Source organism: Bactrocera dorsalis, chromosome 3 (genome assembly GCF_023373825.1).
Source record: "Bactrocera dorsalis isolate Fly_Bdor chromosome 3, ASM2337382v1, whole genome shotgun sequence".
NCBI lineage: Eukaryota > Metazoa > Arthropoda > Insecta > Diptera > Tephritidae > Bactrocera > Bactrocera dorsalis.
Window position 1 is genome coordinate 88135473 of NC_064305.1, and position 17486 is coordinate 88152958.

The following is a 17486-nucleotide window of genomic DNA, read 5'->3' on the forward strand; positions in this document are numbered from 1 at the left end:
TCCCAGCCAAGCTCTTCCAGTTTATGCTGAGTCATCAAAGGTGTGTGTGGCCTAGCGTTGTCCTGATGGAAGACGAAGCCCTTTCTGTTGATCTGTTCTGGCCGTTTTTCTTCGATTGCTTACTTCAATCCCATCAGTTCGACCAGGCTGGAGCAGTTCATAGTGGCTCCTACTAAACACTCAGCATAACCTTTCGAGGCATTAATCCTGGCTTTGCGCCCATTTGTTGAGCTTCACCACGCTCGGATCATGATTTTTTCGCACATTATTTTCGTATTCGATCCATTTTTTGTCTCCTGTTACCATTCACTACAGAAATGGTTCGATTTCATTTCGTTTCAGCAAAGAAACGCAGATGATAATTCGGTCTATTAAATTTTTTACAGACAATTCATGTGGTACTCAAACCTCGAGTTACTTTTTGTAGCCAATCTTTTTTAAATGGTTTAAAATCACTTGATAATGAATGTTTAGTTCCTTAACGTGTTTATGTCTGTTTATGCGACGGCCCTGATCAATCCTTACTACAACTCCATTGACATTTTCAGCGATAGGTCGACCAGAGCGATGTGCATCTTTCACGTCGAAATTTCCAGAATGAAAGCGAGCGAACCATTGCTTTGCTGCGCTAACTTATACAGCATCGTCTTCGTAAACTACACAAATTTCATTGGTGGCTGGCGTGGCATTCTCATTTAAAAAAAATTTCAAAATATAGCGAATTTCTTCATTATTTTCATTAATTTTTTAACTATTTCTCAACTTCCCCGAATTGATTGAAAAAATACGAAAAGACTTTTTTCGAAGAAGGTTGCAGACCGTAAACAATATAAATGTGAATAATTATCGTGACGGCTGAGTCTATTCAGTCATTTCCGTCTATTATGTGTATGTAGGTGAACTAATCATTTACAGTTTGTGGAATCTACTTTAGCTTCGATTCAACCGAGTGTAAAGTTTGTTTTTGTTTTAACCATACACTGTCCACCCGGTTAGGATAAGCTTGCTCTGTCATTCAATTAAGTAAAGTATGCGATACGTAGTCCTAGTGTTCATAGTAGCATGAGACTTAATCAGTACAAACTTGGTACTTGGTTGAGATCTATGTATATCTAAGTGTATTGTTTTATACATGAAATATTAATCACTTCCGAGTAATAGGAATTTGAGTTCGAAGAAAATAACTAAATATTTTTTGACTAACACGTAATCTCTGACGAAACTGAAAAGGACTGCTACTGCTGCAGTGATTCCGTCTTTCTCCGTTGATAAACCCTAAAAAAGTAAAATTCTCACTATAAGAGAGTGTCCGTACAGTAACATATGGGAATAAAGTATCTAAAATTAACAATATGTGGGCGTTTTTCTCTAAGTTGAATTTTATTAAAAATGTTGATAATTTTTGAAATGCCAGATCAAAAAACTGGTACGTTATTGTATGGAAAACCATTTTGAGAACACAGCAAAAATACTGATCGGAACATTTTTCTCAGCATTCGAAAATGGTTAATTTGAGAAAATGCCTTGCAAAAAAACAAAACGATGGCGCTAATTGAACTGAGCGGTGACATTTTAGAATGCTGTGACTCCAAAACCATTCAAGGTTTAAAATTTTCGATTAAAAAGTCTTAGTACGTTCTTTTAAATGTTGTATTCTATCGAGATATGAAAAAAATCGATTGTTTTTTAAACTTCACTTTGAGTGCACCCCTTAATAAATTTCACTTAATTTTATAACAGTTAATTAATTATTTTATATTTATAATTGACACCTAAGTGATAAAAAAAAAAATTTCATATCAATCTAATATTTAACTTTTTTATTTTTTTTCAGGTAAGAACTGTTTGAAATAACTTTTTCGATTCAAGGAGTTTCTTCAAATTGGTAAATATGGGACTTTTATGGATTTTATTTAACTATTTACATTTTATATATGTTAACAAAAAACCCACGCGGCTGTTGCAAATTGGTAGTACTTCATCATAATAAAAATATATTTTTATATAAATTATATAAATGTTATATAAATTTAACTTTACGACGACCTTGAAAACCAGCAGCTTAAAAATTAAATACGTATGTATTTCTAATATTATTGTAAGTGGCTGCTTAGTAGCATCCTCATAAAACTAAATTTTTCCACAAATACCGCTTTGTGTCTTATCTTTGGCTGTCTTGCAATTTTTCATTTCACATAATTTACACGTACATATGTATATAATGCATTTATATAATTCGTGTGGCAACAACAAGTGCAGCATCAATATAAGATGCAACGCGAAAATCAATCAACACACCATATCAAACGATCGAACCAATTTCAACTTGACCGACGTCACACAGGTTGTGTGCCAACCTTAAAAAACCAAAACCCACCAGAAGGAGCCACGTGCATGCGCCAATGCATTTATGCTGAGCGCAAGCGCAATACAGAGCGGAGAGGGAGAGCGCGCGCTCAAACAGGCGAGCGTATAGGCGCAAAAGCAGTGCAGGTGCATACAACGCCAACGCACAGCAGCCGACAGCTTCGTCGACGTTGCGCCGATAGCCAATATATAGGGGACTGCATTCGCCGTGGCAACGATGATGTCGTGCTTTTCGTTTGGGGTTGCAACTGGGGCTGCGGTGTCAGCGCGCATACGCAACGCGCGTTCGCACGCGGCGAATTCAACTCAATGCGGCGCGCGCGCGCACACACTCAGCTGTGAATATGCGCTAGCGCGCGGATGCTGGCAGGCAGGTAGGTTGGCTGGTTGGCTGGTTGACTGCTTGGCGCTGACTGACTCCGTGTAGCTGGCAAGTAGCGGCGTTGTCTCTTTGGCGCTTTTGTTTTGCTGCTCGTGCGCTGACCGTCTCTGGTTTGTTAGTTGTTGGATCTTTGGTTGTTGGTTTGGCGAATGCGCAAAGTGGTCTTCAGTTGTGAATGGCGAGTCGCATAGCTAACACCGACGGCAGCGACGACAACGACTACGTGCTCGCACAGATATTTATTTTGTCACGACGCGGCAACCGACAACAAACAACAACGCGTGTGTTTTTGTATGTATTTTTTTTTTGAAGCGTGTGTGTGTGTGAGCGTGCGCGTTATAGCTAGACTTTTTTGTTCGGTGCTTTGTTGTTGTGTGCATTTGCAGTTATGACAAACTACAACTAGTCGAATTGCGAAATGAAAAGAAGAAGCAGACGACGAATAGGCGTACAGACAAGGCGGCAGCAATTACAAGCGGACACGCACTATCAACGCCAACAGCAGTCGACACACGCGTCTAGTGCAGCATCTTCAGCTAATGAGCTACAATGCGGACTAGCCGCTACCTAGCCCACCACCAGTCAGCCAACAAGTCAACGAGCCGACAAGCTGACAAGTGAGCCCGCCGAGCGTCGAGCGCCGAGCCTGTCGGTCAGCCAGTCAGCGGGATTTTCCAGTTGGGCCGGCCGCGCTCATGGGTGCGTCGGCTGCTGCATGTAACGGTGCTGACTGTGTGTGCCTTTGTTGGTGGTTGCTTCTGCCGCGATTGCGTTGACCCGCTCCGGTCTTACTTGTTCGTTAATTGTTTGCCACCAACAACAATGATAACATTGAGAAAATAGCAATCATAACAAAAACAGACAAAAACACCAAGAAAAACTAGTACTAACATTTGTGTGTTTATGACAATTTATTGTTTTGCTGTCATTTATTGGCGCAAATGTAGTTGTTGTTGTTGAGTTTTGCTTATTCTATGATTTGTAGTGTTTTAATTGGAGCAGACAGTGCAATTGACACTTGAAGATCGATAGCCGGGAGCAAACTGTAATAATTGGGAGACAAGTTTTGGAGTCGTTGGAGAAAATTTGATAAAGCACAAGTGAAATAAAAGATGGCAACATATTTATGAAAGAATATTAACGTGGAAGAGCGTTGCCATATTTAAAGAAAATACGGAATGAAAATAAATTCATTAGGAATGGTAGAATAGAAAATACGATCGGAAAATAAAAAAAAAAAATGAAAAAAAAATTTGACTTTTGTACAAATGCTTTTTTTGTTCTTCAATAGTTTGTAAACTTTTTTTTCTAATTTTTTTCAATTTTATGTTAATTTTTATTTTTTTTTTTTTCAAAACTCAAAACTTTTTTCGCAAAAAATTTCAAAAATTATTTTTAAAGACTACAGTTTTTTCTGATTTTTTTTATTTGCATTTTTTTTGAAATATTTTGAAATTTTATGATTTTTTTTCAGAATTCAAAACTAAGTGATAAATCATCCTTTTTTTGATTTTTTTTTTGGAAATTGTTTGAATTTTTTTTTTAATTTGTTAATTTTTTTTAAATTTAAATCTTCACTGAATAAATTTGAACTTTGCCAACAATTTTTCGAAATTGATATATTATTCATAAACATATGAATGTTTTTATGCAAAGGGAGAGAGTCCTTCCCGATTCTGACGGAGCTATTAGCGTTGCTCAACGTCAGTGAGAGAGCGACTGCCTTTTTCTTAATTATCCGTATTAAACTTTTTCAGTTTTAACATGTTTTAAAATGCAAACAATTGTATTTATTTTTTTTTAATTTTTTTAAGTTTTATATTTTTGTAATTTTTTAATTATATAATTTTTTAAATTTTATTAAAAACTGCATTTCATAAATTAAACATTTAACAACAACAATTAAATTATTAAAATTACTATTGTATAAGTTTTGTCATAAACAACAATAAATTCAACGAGCAACAACAATAACACATACTTAAACAAAATGTGTCAATAAACAATAATCAAGCGGATGACGATTCATTTTACAACTTATGACAACATTCTATACAAATACGCTCGCCACAAGTTGTTGGCAAACATTAGAACGCTTCGATATACGTATAAGCACACATACACAGGCAGACACACATGTGGCGACGAATAATGAACCACATAACCCGAGTGACAAGTGTTTTCAAAAATTAATAATCAAAATAAAAAATACGCCTTTAGCATTTCAGTGAAACGTTTCAGTTAACCAACTAAAGTGAGCACCATTGTATATACACAGACACACACACAGCGAAACTACAAATCGGAAGAGTGAATTGAATATTGAGTTTGAAAAGCAAAGCGTTTGCGTGTGTAAGGAAATTTCCAAGAATTCCATAAAAAATTTAAATAAAGTGACGAAGAAAACATAAAATTAAGCGAAATGGTATGATTTGAATGAATTTACGTTGAAATCGCGCTGAGTGACATTCATGCAACATTCGCTGAAGTGATAAAATAAATTTATAAAAAAGAAGAAATAAGAGAAAAAACAGCCATCAAGCAGTAAAAACAAAAGACTTAAGCGACGAACGCGTTGCTAAGGCGAGAAAAGTTGTGGAAAGGAGAGCAGCACATTGTTTTTGTTGTTTTCTGCAACGTTGTTTGGCCAATTGGCAGAATTTCAGTAGTGCATCTCAGTGGCAGCAAGAAGCGACTTTTAGTCTGCCGCAGCAGGAACCAAATACAAATAAGTGATAAGTGGGCGTAACGCGGCAACAATCATGGATACAGCGGGCACTTTCTCCATATCCTATGCGGATTGGTTAACGGAGCCACGGTAAAAAATATTTCAGTATATCGCATGCGAAGAAATTGTTAATAAAAAAGTACAAATATAAATAAAAAAGTTAAATATACATATATAAAAAAAGATCTGGCATAATAGAATATTAAGCTGAATATGGTTATATAATCGAAAATAAATAAAATAAAATTTAGTGAAAATATCAAAAATCTATAAATTACATTATAAAATTACTAAAACGAAAACATCTATATTTTAAAAAATTAATAAAATTTCTAAAAATATATTTTTTTATAAAAATGTTGTTAAAAATGTATATAAATAGTACAATAATAGTTTTATATATTAAAACAAAGAAAGCATATATATATGTTGTTCAACTCACAGATCAAAAACATCAACAAAATATTTCTTTTGTGAAAACTAATCAAAAAAGATCATAAAATGAAGCTGTAATATGAAAGTATTATATAATTTCTAAAAAAATAAATATAGCGTAATATTTATGCTATTTATATTAAATTATTTATTAAAATTTGAAAAAATTTATCAAAATAAAAAAAATAGAAAAACTATTATAAAAACTAAAACAAAAAATAAAAAAATTAAGAAATACTAAAAAAGAGAAAAAAACAATTACGAAAACTATTTTAAACCACTTTTAATGAGCAATTTCTTTCCACTTTGTTCAAAAAAAATTTACAATAATTTTATTTTGATTATACCTATAAATATTGAAAAGAAATACTCTTTTCAAAATAAGTGCAACTAGCGAATATTTAATCAAGATGCCATTACGTGTCAAATAATACAAATTATAAAAAAAGACATAAAAATTTCAAAAATTAAAAAAAAAAAAAATTTTCATCAAAAATTGCGTTTTTCGCATGTATTTTGCACACCTGTGAACACACATATGAGCAACCATTTTACAAAAGTGCAAAAATACACAAATCCGACACCCCTTTACACTGCCTGCAACACAAGAGAGCCATCAAAAATATCTAAAATTAATTTTAACACAAATTTTATATGCTGCTTTATTTTCAAACGTCTGCTTTGCGTAATTTTTGTAAAATCATAATTTTTTGCTAATTTCAAATTTTCAGCAATTCATCAAAACCGTTAGTTATCGACATTGCTTGCTGCTTGGCCGCCCTGCGCGACGCAAAGAAATTTGCGTAATTTCACTTTTTGCTATCTGCAGTTTGCCTCGTAAGCCACTGATTAATGTTGCTAATTTGCACATTTTTTATCTCCCCAAATTTGACAGACTGTCTGTCGAGCAGTCATTCAGTGACCGCCCTGCGTTTGTTGTGCGTCATTAATCGCTGTTATTAAGTTGGCAAAGAAACAGAAATATCATGCGAAAAAAATTTTAGATTAAAATTTACTTAACCCGTTGAGGGATAGTGTGCTGAAAAGAAATTATTTTTTTAGAAAAAAATATTAAATAAGAGACAGAATGTTTTCTTTTAAAAAAAAAGATCAAAAAAAATCTAAAATATTTTTTTTTATACTATATACTAAATTTTTTATAAGGTATATATATATATATTTTCGACTAATAATAATTTTTTCAACGACTTATTATTCCCCATCATTTTACATAAAAAAATTTTAATTTTTTTGTTTAATTTTCATGAGCATAACCAAGTAAACCACATACTGCTAAATTTTTCTTACTGCCCACCAAAGGGTTAAAATCTTAAATAACTGCTCATTGTTTTACGATTTCATAACTTTTATATTTCTTAATAGTTTTATTCGTTTGGCTTTCTTTTTATTAATTTGCGAAATTCACTCATTGCCGAATGACACTATTTGGCGCGTCGTTGTTTTTAGTCAATCAGCAATCTCTCGTCACATTTGCGCTGAAAATTTGCATTCGCCTGTAATGAAGTGTTTGCATATACGCGCTAATGCCTCGCAGCTACTAACAAACACTCATATACATACATATGTTCCTTATATACAAACCTCTACGCACACATTCTCAAACATATGTACATATACTGCAGGCATTGCAAAATGTGCTAACTGATTGACAGTTGAGTTGTTAATTAATCGCATCACTTTGTGGTTAGTAGCTTACGGTGAATTTTGGAGTCCCCTGCGTAGCTAACGTGCATGCCACTTCACTGTTAATAGTTGTTGTTGTTGTTGTTGTGCGCTCATTGATGCTAAAATTATTGCTAATCCTCGCATATATATTTGTGTGCATGTGTGCACTGGCGCGTAGTTGTGAATTACAAATTTCCCTGGAAAGTCATTCAGTTCGCATGAATAATAGGCGTGAGCGTACCTGGCAACCAATAAGTTTATTGTGCAATAAGTATTTTGATAATTTATCTATGATTTGTAAACTACAAATGATGAATTTTTCAAATAAAGTTCAGTGTTTCCCCGCTGTTGCAACGCTTACATCAATTAGTAATGCATTTGAGGTAGAAGTAATAATCAGTAGCCGGTAGTTAGCGGAAAATTGTGTCAACCGTTGCAAATAACTTTTGAAATAGTTCTGTGGTTTTGCTTCAAGCTTACTGTGTAACACATTTATTCCAAGAAGCTTTACAGCTGCTAACTTATACATATATGTATGTACAAGTTATATCAGCAAATTAAGTGGCGCTTGAGTAGTAATCTGGTGAAACAATTATTTTGCGACGATTGTTTGTTTTTATACCCTAAACGGTGTACATTAAGTTTGTAATACCAAGAAGCAGCTGTCGAAGAGCCTATCAAGCCTAGATGATCGTTTAAAAATGGTCAGGAGACGACGAGCTGAGTCGATTTAGCCATGCTCGTTTATCTGCCTCACGGCTTGTTTCATATCACAAAGCCGATAATTTGTCATGACCGCTGATATCGGACCACCATAGCGTTCAGCTCCTATGCAAACTGACCGATTAAAATTAAGTGTTTTTATAGAAAACTCTTTCATTTGACAAGGTATATCTACGAAATTCGGCGTAAACTACTTTCCAGGACAATTACATAACTACGTTAGCCACATCACCACAGAAGCAATAAACAAAATTCTATTTGGGCAACATATTAATTTATTGCCTACATTTAGGCGCATTATTCTAATATTTTAGTAAGGCCATGCACCTACGTCGTAAATAGTAAGTGAACTAGAAGATTTTTTCATATCTCTCACCTTACAAAGTTATATCAGAATCAACTTTTCTTCAAAAATTTTGGTCGAATAAAAATAAATAAATGCGAAAGTCCACAGGTTAAAATCAAACTTATCGCCTACATTCAAACGCATTTCTCTTACATTTTAGTGAAGTCAAGCACCTACATAGAAGATAACAAGTGAAGTAGAAATACTTCTTTTAGCTCTTATACGATACGAAGTTGTATCACGATACTACTACTTTTCAATATTTTGTTTTTTGCAAATACAGAGTTTGATTAAAACTAATACAAATAAAATTCCACAGGTTATAAATAAACTTATTGCCTACCGTCAGGCGCATTATTCATACATCTTAGTAAGGACATGCACCTTCTTCACAAATGGTATAATTGGCGAAGAACTGTTAAAGCAATTTTTTAGTGCTTCCACATTACAAACTTATATCGGGATATTACTTATTCTCAAATTTTTTGTCAGATCTACATTAAAACTCGAATACAGAAAAATAAAAAATAATTCGCAATAAATTAAAGTCCAGACAGATCAGACCCAAATCGTTGCCTTCAAATTATGTCAAGGAATTTTAGTATTTACAAAAATCTAACCTCTATACCTTTTTGTGTCCGGTTATCTTACATATTTTCGTGGAATTAGCACTATAATTGCTGTATATTTTATAAAAGTATATCCAAATTTATATATTTACATATGTACAAATATATAAACAATCTCATTTAAGTAAAATTACTACAAGAAACTCCAGCTGTCTATATTAAACAGAAGAATATATCTGAAAATCAAGCAAAGTCCTGCGAGTGCATGTTTGTTTGCAAGTAGAGTAAGCACATTTCTTACATAAAAAATCATGCAATAACCCTTCACAACGCTTTTCTCGGGATTTCTTGCCTAATTTCTTCAAACCTTTTTAGGTCAGTTATGCCCAGCTGAAGATGCATTAATTTACTGTCATTTGGGTCCGCTGTCCGTTTCGCTGTTGTCATTCCCAGCGTTGTCCTTCGTAAAAATGTAAAAATTTCTGCAGTGAATCCTTTGCCGCGCTGTCATAGCATTGCGATGGATATACATAACGTATACATATAAGCATATGACACTTAAGACATGATTTCCAGATATACGCACATATCTTTTGCGTGATTATAATCCGTTTTTTCTGCATTTTGAAAATGATTTCGTTACCCTTTTTTATAGTTTTCGATTTTAATGACCAATGATTCACTGAAAGCGCTGCAACAACACATCCGCAGGCAATATGCGTGTATATTCGCCTAAACTTCCATATGCGAGTATGTAAGCCGATGTGTTTGCCACTGGATAGAGCAGCCTACTGCTTTCTCACACCCCTTCCTGTGCAACAGACTTTGTTGCCACTCACCCTTTGGCTAGTAAGCACGTAGGCAAACATACATATACATATATACACACACATACACATCACCGCTTTGGTGGCAGCACCGTTGCAGGGTTGTTTATCATTGCTTCTAGTTGTTTTTGGGTTTTTATTTGAATATTTCCGTCGATCTCTTTCCCCATAATATCTGTTATCCTTGGCAGCCTTTGTCGCTGCGCGCCGCACTGTCCATCAGCGCCGTTATGCAAATGCGTTGGTCATAAATTAGAATTGGCGGCAGCAACAGCAGCGATATTTGAGCTGAGTCCTTGGCCATCTGTGCAGCGATGTGCAGTGATTGCACACAAACACACACACACAAATAGCAATATATGTAGTCATTTGTACATATGTATACGTGTATATGTGTCCGTGGAGATAAAATGTTTATTAATCGTTCAGGCACCGTTAGTTTTGGTGTATCTTAATGGTGAGATTTCCCCCGTGTGTCCGCGGCTGCTAATGCCGTGTGGCAGTTAAATGCAATGCTAGTAATTTACTTTTACATATGTTGCTGGGATTTGTTGTTAAAATGTACAGTTAACCTTTCGACAAATAGGCGTATTGTAAACAGTTAATTTATTGAAGAACACGCAGGATGTGCCACATGTTAGCATATATATTTTTTTTACAAATTCGGTTAGACCACAGCTGGCGATATGGAGGTTGTGTGTTGAAATTACGCAAAGTTAAGGGAGCTTAAAATGACTCTTCAGTATAAGTACATACATATGTAATATAAAATATATTGTGCTGTGAGGTGATAAAATGGCAAATTTTCCATTTTTCAGTATTTTTGTTGCTAAATTAAGCCAACTGAATTTCAGTATTAATGAATAAATTCATAAATTAAAGTATCATATACTACCCATGTTCGATTTGCTCCCTTAAAAAATATATTTTATTAAAACGATTCAAGGAGAACCACTTACGTCTTGGTAAATTAATGAAAGTATCTTGAAGTCAAGACATAAGAATTTCTATTGTTTAAAAAATATAATTTTTTGTCAAAGGCCAGCACAGAGCCAATAGTTTTGGGTAATCTCGGAGCTTTTCGTTCTGCTGACTTCTACCTACATATTTTCTTTCCATAAGAATAGCCAGACCAATATGGATATTTTCATTACGCATGTACTATGGCGTGCAATTGATTGTTCTAAGCATTTTTGATTGCAAGCTTTGTTTTATATCAATATTAGTTGCACAGCTCGTACCCCACAGTTGATTTTTATTTAGAAGCAAATTTAAATTTGCAGCTCTAATCTGCATACATGTTATTTTACAAGATACATATATGTTTTCTGCACGTGAACCTCCTATCTAGGTGGATCATTCCTTGGGGTACTAACACATTTTTGGTCTAAGCGAAAATGTAACTTACACTTTTGTTCATTCAGATTTATATGGCAGTTGGCTAGCCATTCTTCGACAGAACTTACAGGCAAGTGCTTGTCTAATATTCTTGATGCTATTATGTGGCATTTGTTACGGCTCACTAAAGCTGGTTCATCCGCAAAAGTTGATGTCAATACATTATTAACTGTTGGAAGATCTGCTACAGCATCTGATGCATAGAGTTGGGCTTAAAACACTGCCCTGCGTTACACCAGCCCTTATCGGCCGTTCATCAGATATGAAATCTTCTACTTTAACTATAAACTGTCTATTTTTCAAATAAGAATCCAATGTTTCATACAATTCCAAAGGTAGAATGTTTTTAATCTTATATAAAGCACCTTTATGCCACGTTTTATCAAACGCCTGAATTTCGTCTAGAAATATTGCTATACAGTACTCTCTGTGCTCAAATGATTTTCTTATTTCGTTAATAATTCTATTTACTCGCTCTTTCGTGCTATGTTTTTCATGGACCTCGAATTGGTGCGTTGGTATTATATTAATTTCGTGTAGAAAAGGATACATCTTTGACAGTAACACTTTGTCAAATATTTTAGAAAGACAGGGTAAACGACTGATTGGTCTGTTGGAGACGACTGTGTAAGTCTCTCCCAGGTTTATCTATCAAACTATTCTGCGACGTTTTCCATGAAATTGGATACTATCCGAGACTCAGAATTGCATTGAAGAGGAAAAAAGGCAACTCTACTGCAATATTTGGTAACTCAATTAGTATTTTTGGTATAATATTATCATGTCCTGGCGACTTTTTTGGGTTAAGTGCTTTTATGATTCTGATGATTAGACTGATAGTTAGTGGAACTGTTAAGAACTGTTCAGAAATCTGAACCGGAACTCAAAAATTATTTCTCTCTGACTTGCGTGTCTATAATAACGCCTTGATGGGGCCTAACTGACGAGCACATAAGAAAAGAGAAAGCTTTGGCCAGAGCATTTGTGAAACTATATGTAAGATTCCATTTGTTTCACTATTTGGTGAATTCCAAAATGCATTTTGAACGGGTAAAGAACCTTTAAAATTCTTCTTATTATTTTTTTCTGAATTTTATAAAATTTTAATTCAAAAGGCTTATGATATCAGACAAAATGATGTCGCCAGACACTAATGAAAGCTGTAGAATATTTTATAAAAATAATGCGAATTCGTAGCTATCGTAATTAACAAAATTTTCCAAACAGTAATATGTGGGGAATAACCCTATAGCTTCATTAAGCCTTTTTGATGAAGTTTTTCACCGAAAAATTAAAATGTCCACCGCAAACAAAATAAATTTCTCTTTTGCTGCCGGTGAAACATTTCAACATATTTTCAAAATTTTTCACAGTTATCTTTCTGTACCCATACGCATATACATATGTATATGTATGTACATATATATTTGTTCAAGGCATGAATATGTATGAAGCCAGTGGTGTATTGACTCTTCCCGACAACGCCTATACATTATTAACTACAACTGTCGCCAGTTACTACAAAAATTCCATAACTAAAGTCTACAGAGTGTCTTTAACGCCTAACATTGTACGCGCTCACCGCTTACAAGCCGCGCGCTAATGCTGTAACCATACACAAATACACAAACAAAACATAGCTAGCGGTCGTGAATGCGTTACACCTGCAGCTGCGTGGTCCATTTCATCTCCACACATACACACACATACGCGCATGCACAAAGCGGCCACGAATATGCGAGTTGTGCGCATGCGCGCCACAATAAAATTTTCATTTAGTAAATTACGAGTGAGATTTCATCTCGACCAATACAGTTGGTTGGTCCCCCGCCTTCGCGCCACAGCCACAGCGCAACGCTCACAACGTACATATAAGCGCATGGCGCAAAGTCAAGTGGCGAAGTTTTTTTCGTGCGTCACTGATCGATCGCGGTGATCGCCTAGTCGCTCGTCCGTCTTTTAGTCGGACTTTCAGCGCCTTTGACTACAAGCATTCACACACGCACACATACACCTCTGTGTGCATGCCCATATATTAATTTATATACAATACATGCATGTGCGTGCATGTGTGTGTGTATGTTAATGCTTATGTCGGTATTTGTGCTTGAATGGCGTATCTTAAAATTTGATTTTACTGCTGGATGAAAACATTTTCGGGTGTGGGCAATAAATTTCTCATTCGTATCGCATTAATTAACAGCATTATCGAAGTTAATGTTAAAAGCGAAGTGGAAGACGAAGCAGAAGAATATTAAAATGTACAAAACAAAGAAATTGAAGATTATATTCAACACACATGCATACTAGTCATACATACATACATATTAACATTTAGTATATGCCTAAACACAAAAACAAAATTAATACCGAAATATTGTTGCTTAAAATACAACAACAACACTCGCGTTATTGGAAATGAAATACAACGAATTTAAAAATCTCCAACAGGTGAGACGCATGCGAGTGAAAGAGTGAAGGACGTACAAATATAAAATATAAAGATTAAAAGTATTTAGACTGTTTGTGCTAATAAAATTCGTCAACGGAATTTTTGAATGCATTTGCATAAATAAAGGAAACTTTATAAATAAAATGTATTGTTTTTTAAGTGTTTGGGCTAATCTACAAGGTCAAAGAAGATATGTATATGTACATATATAGAATATTATTTTTTAGAAATACGGATTAAAGATATTTTTTTATAATTATTTTTTAAATTTTTTTTTAGTATTTTTTTAATTGTTTTTAAGTCTATTTTGAATTAATTTTATTTTTTTTGAAATTTTTTTTCGAATGTTAGATTCATTTTTAAGAGAGAACTTCATAATGTTCTAGATTACCAAATATCTTCGGTAATACATGAGTTTGAAGTTGCGGCGGGAAGAGAAGCTATTAGCAGAGTTAGCTTAGAACAGTACTGAGTTTATAAATGAGTGAGTGAGTGAATTCAAACATTTTACTTTCATATTTCTTCAGCAAAAACGAATGCATCTGGAGTTTCTGCGTAGAATTGATATTATAATATAAGCAGGCATACAAGAATTGCTAAAGCTGCAGCATACACCCGATGTGTTGGCAGGACTAGACTTAAACTCTCTCTCTTTTAACTCATTGGATAGACTGTAAATAGCCTCAGGTATTTTAATATTAAAGCTCTTGAACACATACATGGATATTTTTTATATTGTTTGCTTTTATATTATCCTGCACAATATTCGGTAAGCCATGTTTGAGCGTAAATTCCGACAAACTTCTTTTATATTTCATTCATGAAGATCACCATTATGTCCTGCCTCCAAGAGTCTCTGTATCAATATGTTTTCACTCCGCTTTTTCGACTCACAGAGCAACTTTGTAGTTATTATTGAAATTTAGGGTTACCGCAAAGACTTCAATCAATAATTGGATTTGGATATGAGTTTCAGTACAATAATACTGTTTCATACATATATGCTATAGAAAAAGCATCTGAAGAATAAAATGATTTTTAACGTTAATGTTGCCGAGAAAGGCCAATATTAACATTATCTGTTAAATTTTTACAAAGCGACATTTTAAGTGTATATATAAGAACTTAACTAAGGTCAACAAAAGCACTTTGCTCGATACTGCTGCCTCCGCAACGTTTTTCGTTATGTTTTGATATTATATCGCCTTGTACTTTTCACACATACAAGTATTTAACTTTTTTCGCGCTTCCAGAAGGCCAACTTATAGATCTGGAGTACTAAAATGATATGAAAAAAAACGAAATTATTTTCATAAATCTTTTCTTGCGCTTATTACGTCTCAAATATTAATAAAAAATTCGTGTAAAAATTTCGAGCTGATTGGACAATCCATTGGCGAGAAATTTTCCAAACCGACTACGAGAAGAGGTAAAAAAAGCCTTTTTTCAAATTTTTTTTCTCATATTAAAAATAAAATATTTTATTGGAATTTTTATTATTTCAAATATACATTTTTAACAAAGAAATTCTGCAATTTAAAGCAAAAACTGTTTTAAAGTCGCTATTTCCCGTGACCACACAGAAAAAGGATGCGCCCCTTGAAGAAAAAAAAACACCAAATTTTTTTTTAAATATTTTTTCTTCGCTTATACGTAAAAAAATATTTATAGGAAGATCGTGTACAATTTTCAAGCTGATAGGACAAGCCGTTGGGGAGATTTGCCACACAGACTCCGAGAAGAGTGTTTTGAGAAAAACGCGTGAAAAGCGTGTGATCGATTTCAACAAGTTATAGAATTATTGCAAATAAGCTCTTATTTCTGAAAGTATATACTCGTACATATGTCAGATGAACTTTAAAATTTTGAAGAGTATGCTATAGAATAAAAACTAATTAAAATAAAGTAATTTTTTGAGTTTTTAAAACAATATGACCTGCTGCGCGCATATTACCACTTACCGAACGTGAGCAGCAAACATATGACTACAATTTTTAATCGAACAGTGTAACAAATTGCAGTCACAAAGCTTTATTAAGTTCATCCAAGACATTTTGTGTGAAAGTTTCAATTTTCGCTTTATTTTTTTTCCAAACGCAACAATTTTACAATTTAAGAAATGCCTAAATCCTGTAGCCGCTTTGTAAGCATAGTGATGAAAATTACGTAATGAAGAAGAACAGCAATATTTCACTTAATGAAAGGTAGAATTTTCCAAACAGCCGTTACACTTTTTTTCATACATCAACTACTGTCATTCAAAGGACATGCAGGACCTTATTAGTTGCACAAAGGTTTCTTATGATTGAATTAAAAACTTCTGTCTCAGCGCAAGCGCATTGAAAAGCACACTATTGCGCGCTAAGCACATTTACAAACATGCGCTTCATTTATGCATACGTTTGTAAATAAAAGGAGCATAAGTATTGTGAGATCGTCATCAATTTTCCTAGAATGACAAGGCGTAAAGAGTTTCCGAATGGACCGCGGCGAGTTGAAGTCGATGCGCGTTAAGCAGGACAACACACCAAATCCGCGTAGCATTAGTGGCAAGTTGCAAGCTGCAAGCTATGCGCTAAGCCACAGTCAGCCACAACGGTAAGCATTCGTCACAGTTGAACCGCTCATTTGCATAATGCTTTCAACGTCTTTCGGGCGTTTCGCATTGCGGTCGAGCGCAGCAATGCGCGCAGTGTCCTTTTTGAACGCGCTTCACCAGCGCCACGGCGAAAGCGGACCAAGCGAACGGCCAACCCATAGTACCTTTTTGATATCCTGCAGCACTTTGCTTTCAAATCGCCACGGCTACGGCCGGCGTGCTCGTCCTCATTATTTTCTTGTGCGCTCAACTAACGCACCACTGGCTTTTGTGTAGCTGCGCGATGTCATTGTACGATATCTTGGACACCACCTTTTCCTTGCTGCGCCTGTTGGCCGCTCACACTGCGTCTTCTGCTACACCGCGCTGTCCGATTATAACTCACACACACACACACATTTACTTTAAGTAGCCCCTGCAGCAATGCGCGTAGCCGGGTTGAATGGACGACGGACGAGCGCATTATTATGCAAAGCGCATGCGCAGCGGCCGCGAGGGCCATTTGCTGTGATTGTATTCCCTCGATCGGTCGGTCGGTTGGTTGAACGGTGCGCGCCAGCAACCCTTTGCTTCATGGACTATCAGTGCGCTGCTTACCTTTGCTGCTATTGTTTTTGTTTTTGCTTCTCACATAGCCGCTAATGTAGATAGACAACGAACACGCAAGTGGGAAAATTACACAAAAGATGAAAAAGAAGTTCAACTCCTCGCAAGATGTGGCATTGAAGAAGCTGCGTACGGACAATGCCAAAGCAAAAGGGACACCGCTGCGCCGCTGGACGCGCAAGCAACCCTTGGAAGTGTGTGTTGTTTCGTTTTGCTTTTCGCTTAAATTTAATATTACTGTCTGTGGTATTATTATAGAGCTGTTGTTGTTGTTTGTTCGTTGTTATTATTATTATTATTGTTATTGCTGCTATTGCTATTATTGTTATCTTCTGACAGTGCGCGCCATTTGTGTCGTATAAATTTAA

At 35.0% G+C, this 17486-nt stretch overlaps 1 protein-coding gene across 9 annotated transcripts in view; it reads left to right on the top strand.

Moving 5' to 3' along the window:
- Positions 1–17486, top strand: part of LOC105229403 (protein grainyhead) — a 286235-nt gene that overhangs the window by 140994 nt on the left and 127755 nt on the right. Inside the window, exons 1-2 of one of the 9 annotated variants that reach the window (XM_049451850.1) lie at positions 2840–3040; positions 4970–5567. The exons of 7 other annotated variants lie outside the window; for them this stretch is intronic. In XM_049451850.1, the coding sequence (XP_049307807.1) occupies positions 5512–5567 (56 nt within the window). In that variant the 5' untranslated portion in view covers positions 2840–3040; positions 4970–5511. Of the gene's footprint in view, positions 1–2839; positions 3041–4666; positions 5568–17486 lie in introns of those variants that run through there. One more of the 9 variants, XM_049451851.1, reaches the window with a different exon arrangement.